The 8,953-nt window shown below is 41.7% G+C and overlaps 1 protein-coding gene across 1 annotated transcript in view; it reads right to left on the reverse strand.

The window, feature by feature from the left end:
* Positions 1-1,041: 1,041 nt before the first annotated feature.
* LOC137407301 (ankyrin repeat, PH and SEC7 domain containing protein secG-like) overlaps positions 1,042-8,953 on the reverse strand; it is a 260,223-nt gene continuing 252,311 nt past the window's right edge. The window contains exons 5-8 of the mRNA XM_068093908.1: positions 3,284-3,346; positions 1,832-1,993; positions 1,545-1,640; positions 1,042-1,145 (exon numbers count right to left, since the gene is read on the reverse strand). Of these exons, the coding sequence (XP_067950009.1) occupies positions 1,042-1,145; positions 1,545-1,640; positions 1,832-1,993; positions 3,284-3,346 (425 nt within the window). The remainder of the gene's footprint in view (positions 1,146-1,544; positions 1,641-1,831; positions 1,994-3,283; positions 3,347-8,953) is intronic.

Genomic DNA, 8,953 nt, shown 5'->3' on the forward strand with positions numbered 1-8,953 from the left:
TATAGGAATGTCTGTTCCTCATCTGGTATCATATATAGTAGCAGACATAACAGGTGGCTGTAGTGTGTAAACCACACAAGTGACTAGTCATGGCTGGCTTCAAAACTCTGATAAAATGAATCACATGCCAACTACAACTACGACACCCCTTGATATCTTATCACTTAATAAATAAAACTCTCGACATTTAGACTCCTTATGCATACAATCCCTGTCAATGATTGTCTTATCAGAGCATTGCAACACCCCCAATGCCGGCTGTTCTCAAAAGATCCTGAGAATAATCAATTTTATCTGAACCATTTGCGTCAATAATTCCACCTTAACATGGCGACAGGAAGGAGCAGCTTTTAATCCATTTAAAGGATACGTGACAGCAGTCAGGTCTTTGTATTTCAAAAAACGTTCAATTTTAATCTGAAGGATCTTTTCATGAAACCACCTTCAAGTTTTATTTAGTTTTAAAATGAACCAGACATTCTATTGTTGGGTATGAGACATATCTTGTAACTTATAACTAATGATGCACTCGTTGACATAGCCTCAAGTCATCAACATACTCCTAATGGTTTATTGAACTAAAGTCTATTTTAATACATCGAATTTTACCCTATTAGGAACTATTAGTCATGTTCATCAGTTCGACATCATTGCTGCCTCATATTGCGAAGTTATAAGTTTTGAAATAATTTACTTATGTAGTGCGATTGTTTATGAAAGTCTAACATTGCAATATTTACAAATAATGAAACAAAGTTAAAAGAATAAGTTTATTTAATCAAGAATAATAAAATACAAGCAAGGTGTATTACAATATAGAGAACAAAATATGATCACTTTGGTGATACGTGTTTAGTGTGTCCTATTACACTATAGGCCTGCACTTCAGGCTTGAGGGCCGGCTGGTCATTTTTCTTTCAGCCGGAGTTTGGCCGGTTCGGATCAAGTCGTCTTATCAGTTTGGTTTGTCCAAATCATAGTTCACCTAGCACCTTTAGTGTCTGTCTGGGTAGATTGTCAGTCATGGCGGTTGCCACACTACTAACTGTTTGGGTGGTGACATTGATTGTCTGTCAAATTTGTATCACCTTGAGCCTGTAGGTACGCAGCGAATTGTTCCAGCCTCCTCTGAGTAGCAGACAATTCTGAACAAACAGATATTTCTCATTATACTTAATATATAAACAAGGGTTACTTTTACTGCTGAGCCAGGAGATACCAATGACAAATCTCTACCAACAAGCTAAAGGCAGCCTAAAAGTCAAACTGCCGCCATTTTGATTGAACACCATGGGTTTGTACCGTGAATTCTCACACACTATGTAACTCAAGCAACATCAACATATCTACATAAAGTTACCAGTGAGTGAGCTAATACTGATCAACAACAGCCTTATAGAATCAAACTTTCAGAGTAATACCGCAGCTAGTATAATATGCGCTAGTAGGTATTTTATAGGTTACTAGCATTGGGTAATACTAGAGACTCAAGATATGAGGTGGAGATTCAATAGTCTTATAGGGCTTATAAGAAATGAAAATACCTGCTCTCTGCTGTCTAGCCTCTTCCTGTACTAATAACAACATCCTCTCGCTGTCTTCTTGTAGCGTTGTTACTTGCTGTCTAGCCTCAACCAATGCTGTCAAAGTGAGCGTAAAAAACCGTCTGTTACATGTGCGACAATGTTACTGCTGATATTTGTGCTTGGATGTATATAGATCTGCCTACCCTGACTCTGACACGCATAGCCAATGACAAAAGTAATTGACTTCTCTTCCTCAGTGCTATACTATAACAATGGACTAGTGAAAATATAACATAGGAAGTTACCTTCTGCTTGCTGCTGAGTATGTCTCTGTAGAGCTGAAACTTTCTGGTCGCTTTCTCTCTGTAGAGCTGAGACTTTCTGTTCACCTTCTCTCTGTAGAGCAGAAAGTTTCTGGTCACTTTCTAGTTGCAGTGTTGTAATTCGTTGTCTAGCGTCATCCAAAGCTACAACATAGTGAAAAAAGAACTTACTGATAGATATGTAACACTTTCACTGCTCACATTTGACAATGACAGCAGGTGCTGAATACATTGGTGCTTAGATGTACCTTAGCACATTTACATGCTAATAAAGTTTTGATATGCATTGTTAATTGCATAAGCAACAGACTTCTTTCCTTCAGTACTATACTAACAATGGACTAGTGAAACAATGACATAGGAAGTTACCTTCTGCCTGCTGCTGACTATGTCTCTGTAGAGCTGAGACTTTCTGGTCACTATTTTTCTGCAGAGCTGAGACTTTCTGGTCACTTTCTATTTGCAGTGTTGTTATTCGTTGTCTAGTATCATCCAATGCTACAACATTGTGAAAAATGAACTTGCTGATAAATATGCAACACATGCACTGCTCACATTTGACAATGACAGCAGGTGCTGAATACATTGGTGCTTAGATGTTCCTTAGCATAGTTACATGGTAACAAAGCTTTGATATGCATTGTTAATTGCATAAGCAACAGACTTCTTTCCTTCAGTACTATACTAACAATGGACTAGTGAAACAATGACATAGGAAGTTACCTTCTGCCTGCTGCTGACTATGTCTCTGTAGAGCTGAGACTTTCTGGTCACTATTTTTCTGCAGAGCTGAGACTTTCTGGTCACTTTCTATTTGCAGTGTTGTTATTCGTTGTCTAGTATCATCCAATGCTACAACATTGTGAAAAATGAACTTGCTGATAAATATGCAACACATGCACTGCTCACATTTGACAATGACAGCAGGTGCTGAATACATTGGTGCTTAGATGTTCCTTAGCATAGTTACATGGTAACAAAGCTTTGATATGCATTGTTAATTGCATAAGCAACAGACTTCTCTCCCTCAGTACTATGCTAACAATGGACTAGTGAAACAATGACATAGAGGAAAGTTACCTTCTGCCTGCTGCTGACTATTTCTCTGTAGAGCTGAGACTTTCTGGTCGCTATTTTTCTGTAGAGCTGAGACTTTCTGGTCACTTTCTATTTGCAGTGTTGTTATTCGTTGTTTAGCATCATCCAATGCTACAACATAGTGAGAAAAACTTGCTGATAGATGTGCAACATTTTCATTGCTCACTTTTGACAATCCCAGCAGGCAATGAACACATTGGTGTGCGTGTATGTACCTTTGCACATTTACCTGCTAACAAAGCATTCATATGCATTGTCAATGACAGAAGTAACTGACTTCTCTTCTTCAGTACTGTACTAACAATGGACTAGTAAGACATTTACATAGAAACTTACCTCCTGCCTGCTGCTCAGTTTTCTTTTGCAGTGTTTTAATCTGTTGTTTAGCGTCATTCAATGCTACAAAATAGTGAAAAAAAATCTTCAGATAGTACATAGAACCGTAGAGACACGGATGGATGTAGAAGCACAAAAAGAATAGGGGTGTAAAGACAGAGGGGTGTAAAGGCAGAGTTGTGTAGAGACAGAGGAGTGTAGATGCAGAGGGGTGTAGTGACAAAAGGGTGTATAGGCAAAGGGGTGTGGAGACAGAGGGGTGTAGAAACCGGCACATGCAGAGGCAGGCTGGCCTGGCCAATCTGGACAGCAGAGCTCAAACTTGAGCCTCGAGAGGACGGCTTCAAAAATCGGCTTGATCAAGCGGGCTAACTTGCTGGCAGATATTCTCGTAAGCTGGTTGGAAGAGGCAAATAGGCTGATAGTCAGATTAAACGTGAACGCAATCGAGTCAAATACTTGGCTGCAAGATTGCGCAATTGTAGACGAATTGTCAGCGTAAGAGTGTGACCATTTGTTGACTCAGCGTTAGTGGCCAGGCTTGCAAATAGGGCAATCGACTCAATAATTTGTCGACCAGAATGTACGACTATTGTGTGCAAAGCGACAATTGCAAGTAATCGTAGACGACTCGGTGGTGAAATGAATGATTTTCATTGACTCAGTGTTAGCTCAGGGCAAGCAAACCGGTGTGGCCAGGCAGACACAGCCAGGTGCAAGTAGACACAGACACCAGCAGACACTGCTGGCAAGCTGGCGTGGGCAGGCTGCTAAGTTTTCTGATTTTCTTGAAAGGCGAGGGGCTGTGCGATACAATTAGCAGTCGTCCTATTCAGCTTTCCAGAGGCTACCTATTTGCTTGAGCTTCTTGAGAACTGAAACTTACTGCATACATGCACTTGTGCCCTCCTGCAGGTGGGTCACTAGACAATCATTTGATCAAGGAGAGTTCGGTACACCGTTTGGTATACCGAACTCTCGTTGATCAAATGATTAGTAGCAGTCGAGCTTCTCAGCTAGCCAAAGGCTACCTATTTGCTCATGCTTCTTGAGAAGTGAAACTTACTGCATACATGCACTTGTGCCTTCCTGCAAGCGGGTCACTAGACAATCATTTGAACAACAAGAGTTTGGTACACCGTTTGGTATGCCAAAAAACATCTGAAAAAGTTTTTAGTTTTTGCCTACCAAGCCAAACAAGAGACAATATCTGATGTGTAAAAGTGTGGCTCGAATAAAAGCTAATAAAATAATAAAGCTCATTTCACATATATCAGTCTTACTAGAATTAAGCTTGCATGCATCTGGTAAAATGAAACTTGATGTTTTTTGGTAAATGATTTTTTAAGCAGCCTCAGCATAGACATACATAGGCAAACAGTGAGACAGAAGCAGGTGCAGGCAGGTAGACTGAGGTGAGCATGACCAAGCCGAGTACTCACTGTGCTATTGACCTATGTCAAAATCTGGCAAAACTTGTTTAAAATAGTTGTAAAATCTTGTAGTTATTGCCTGTCAAGAAAAATAGGATATGACCTGAAAAGCGGCTTGAATAAAATAAAAGCTCATTTCACATCTACCAGTCTTATTAAAATTAAGGTTACGTGCATGTAGTGAAACTAAGTTTTGATGTTATTTGGTAAGGAATTTTCTAAGCAGCACCAGCCAATATGAAGTTCTTATAGAACTCAGCACCATAGTAGCTGTTCCTGCTAACAGCCGCTATAGAAAATAGAACCACACATTATCTTAGAGTTTGTAAAATAAGAAATAGTTAATCTAATTTTAATCTTTATGTCAAATAATGGTATTGTTATAGATTTAAAGCCTAAATATTGAAGCATGAGGCTGCTACAATATATACTTTAGCCTGCTGTCTAGTCTACTGCTAAACATGACAAAAGATAGAGTCATGTTATGTTAAAAACTTAAACTATTTAATAATTAAAATGCTGTAGATAATCTGCAGCAGTGTAAAATATGGTTGTAATACTTTTTACTTTCCTTGAAAGCTGCTGCATAGATGATTAGCTATTCATAAAAAAGGGTGTAATGTTTGACCTCCAACCTCAGCTTGAAGGAATGACTCAATAGCCTACCACTACATACAATAATCATAGTATAATTACTATTGTGTTAAATTCTTCACATCTCAAACATTTTAAAATACAGAAATATTAATAGACATAACAGTTTGGAACACGAAAGTTAAGCTAGTGAATCTGTCACAAAAAGTTGATATTTAAAGAGCTGCTAACATCACTTCAACCCTACCAGTTTTGAATATTAATATTAATTTAAATACTCAGACTATAAACTGTTCAGCTGGAGGCTGAAGACAAGCAGTACTCTGTTTATGCAAGACTCATTGAGTTCACAAGAAAATAGAGATGAAATTTCCTAGGATATGTCCAAAGGTTCAACAGTAAATGTATACAATGAATTAAATACTAGCATTTAGTTTAGATTTTTAGTAGAAAGTTGCTGAGATTGGTAAAGAACTTAGCAGTAGAACAGTTCAAGTGAGTAGCTGATTACACACTGTATAACAATCCTACCTTCAATTACTGAACCCAGCTGCCATCTCTTTAATAGCTCTGATGATTCTTTCTTTCCCCTAAACTCAGCTTCCTCCAATGGTGTCCTGTTGTATTTATTCTTTATGTTGAGGAGTGAAGAGACAGTCACTAGAGACACGGATCCTAACATGACCTTCACAGCAGTTGTATGTCCATCGAGTGCTGCACAGTGTAGTGGAGTGTAGAGAATGTTATTCTGCATGTTTAATAGGGAGTCTCTCTGTAGCGAGGAGAAATTGTAGAGGAGGGACTCTAAACACTTGCTACTTCCCCACGCTGCAGCCAGTCCTATAGCTGTGTAGCCGTATCCAGTTTTCTCAGCTGCAAACTCGTACTTTCTCTCATCACTCACTGTTTCTATCAGTAACTCAACACACTCACTATATCCCTTCTCTGCAGCAAGGTGTAGTGCTGTATATCCATGCTTTTCCTTTATCCAGAGCAACTCGTCTGCTGTTCTTCTGATTGGTGAGAGAAGCAGACGACATGTTTCTGTGTGGCCTTCTGCTGCAGCTCTCATAATGACTGTGTATGAGTCATTCCTGACAGTAATTAGTAGCCTCAGTAACTTGGAAGGTTGGACTGTCTCTAAAGCTACTCTCAACGCACGCATCTCAATCTTTCTATCTCTTAAGTAACTCTTCAGCAGTCCTTCCATATTTAACTGTAACATATGTACTGCATTCTAGTAGATGCTGCATACAGTAAAATATGATAAAGAAATGAACACGAAATGTGACTCAACTGCTGACTTGGAAAGCTGCGAATCATTACAGAGAAGCTGCAGGTGAACCCTAAATATTTACGGTGTATAAAAAGGAGGCCAGGAACGTAATACCCTAGCAGAGCTGAGAAACATGAAATATCTGCAGTAGGAACTGTTTGTTAGTCTGATCACGACGGAGGAATGAGACCAGAGCCCCCTGACCTTAAATTAACCTCATGACAGACTCTACGAGTCTCCTCAGGGTAGAGAATGATAGTCTCAAGAGGTCAGAGTTATATTAAAATTGCACTGACTCAGTATCTCTCTTCATCTACTCTATTATTCCTAGTAAAAACAATATCAACAGATACTAATATAAAATATAAGCTATACTTAACTGTTGCTGTTCTGTTTGTCACCTGCTCTGACTACTACAGGCTTCTTTATAGCTTGTAGCTCATTATAATAATTTCATCTGTCGCCTGATTGGCTGAGCAGAATAAGAGTTACACAAACAGTGACTCATGATGAATTTATAAGATATTGAAGAAAGGAACAGGAGCTTATTGTTACGGCAGCTTCATAATTGGCTGGTTCTGAAGCCTTGCAGTTGGCTAGCTTCACATGCAGTTTATTATTTAAAGTGAAGTTTATCTGTGTAAACTCATAAAATGAAATAATTACCATTATGTTACTTTTACTAGTAACAGCTTGGTCTGGGGCACTATAAATATTAACATTTTGAGAGTTGGGAATAATGTGACGAAGAGCAAATCTTTATAAGATAAACCTTGATGGAAACTAGGTTCCTACAAATAAATACAACTCAACATAAATATCAGTTTTTGATTACTATGTAAGTACTAAACAGAATGTTTTATATTACATTTTGGTAAATAATCAATCACAAACAGTTAATAAGTAATGAAAATATTTAAAGACTGGATGAAGTACATGTATGTTAAATATCCCACCATAACAGCCCCTTACACTGAGCTAACAACTAGAGTGCATTACTTATAGACGCCTTCTTGCAAATGTCACTCATAGTAAGTTAGAGGCTGGTGCTAGTCAAGGTCGAAAAAAAGGGTTTGGGGTTCGGGGTTCGGGGTTCGGGGTTCGGGGTTCGGGGTTCGGGGTTAGGGGTTCGGGGTTTGGGTTTGGGGTTTGGGGTTTGGGGTTTGGGGTTCGGGGTTCGGGGTTCGGGGTTCGGGGTTCGGGGTTCGGGGTTCGGGGTTCGGGGTTCGGGGTTCGGGGTTCGGGGTTCGGGGTTCGGGGTTCGGGGTTCGGGGTTCGGGGTTCGGGGTTCGGGGTTCGGGGTTCGGGGTTCGGGGTTCGGGGTTCGGGGTTCGGGGTTCGGGGTTCGGGGTTCGGGGTTCGGGGTTCGGGGTTCGGGGTTTGGGGTTTGGGGTTTGGGGTTTGGGGTTTGGGGTTTGGGGTTTGGGGTTTGGGGTTTGGGGTTTGGGGTTTGGGGTTTGGGGTTTGGGGTTTGGGGTTTGGGGTTTGGGGTTTGGGGTTTGGGGTTTGGGGTTTGGGGTTTGGGGTTTGGGGTTTGGGGTTTGGGGTTTGGGGTTTGGGGTTTGGGGTTTGGGGTTTGGGGTTTGGGGTTTGGGGTTTGGGGTTTGGGGTTTGGGGTTGGGGTTTGGGGTTTGGGGTTTGGGGTTTGGGGTTTGGGGTTTGGGGTTTGGGGTTTGGGGTTTGGGGTTTGGGGTTTGGGGTTTGGGGTTTGGGGTTTGGGGTTTGGGGTTTGGGGTTTGGGGTTTGGGGTTTGGGGTTTGGGGTTTGGGGTTTGGGGTTTGGGGTTTGGGGTTTGGGGTTTGGGGTTTGGGGTTTGGGGTTTGGGGTTTGGGGTTTGGGGTTTGGGGTTTGGGGTTTGGGGTTTGGGGTTTGGGGTTTGGGGTTTGGGGTTTGGGGTTTGGGGTTTGGGGTTTGGGGTTTGGGGTTTGGGGTTTGGGGTTTGGGGTTTGGGGTTTGGGGTTTGGGGTTTGGGGTTTGGGGTTTGGGGTTTGGGGTTTGGGGTTTGGGGTTTGGGGTTTGGGGTTTGGGGTTTGGGGTTTGGGGTTTGGGGTTTGGGGTTTGGGGTTTGGGGTTTGGGGTTTGGGGTTTGGGGTTTGGGGTTTGGGGTTTGGGGTTTGGGGTTTGGGGTTTGGGGTTTGGGGTTTGGGGTTTGGGGTTTGGGGTTTGGGGTTTGGGGTTTGGGGTTTGGGGTTTGGGGTTTGGGGTTTGGGGTTTGGGGTTTGGGGTTTGGGGTTTGGGGTTTGGGGTTTGGGGTTTGGGGTTTGGGGTTTGGGGTTTGGGGTTTGGGTGGGGTTTGGGGTTTGGGGTTTGGGGTTTGGGGTTTGGGGTTTGGGGTTTGGGGTTGGGGTTGGGGTTGGGGTTTGGGGT

This window comes from Watersipora subatra, chromosome 10 (genome assembly GCF_963576615.1).
Source record: "Watersipora subatra chromosome 10, tzWatSuba1.1, whole genome shotgun sequence".
NCBI lineage: Eukaryota > Metazoa > Bryozoa > Gymnolaemata > Cheilostomatida > Watersiporidae > Watersipora > Watersipora subatra.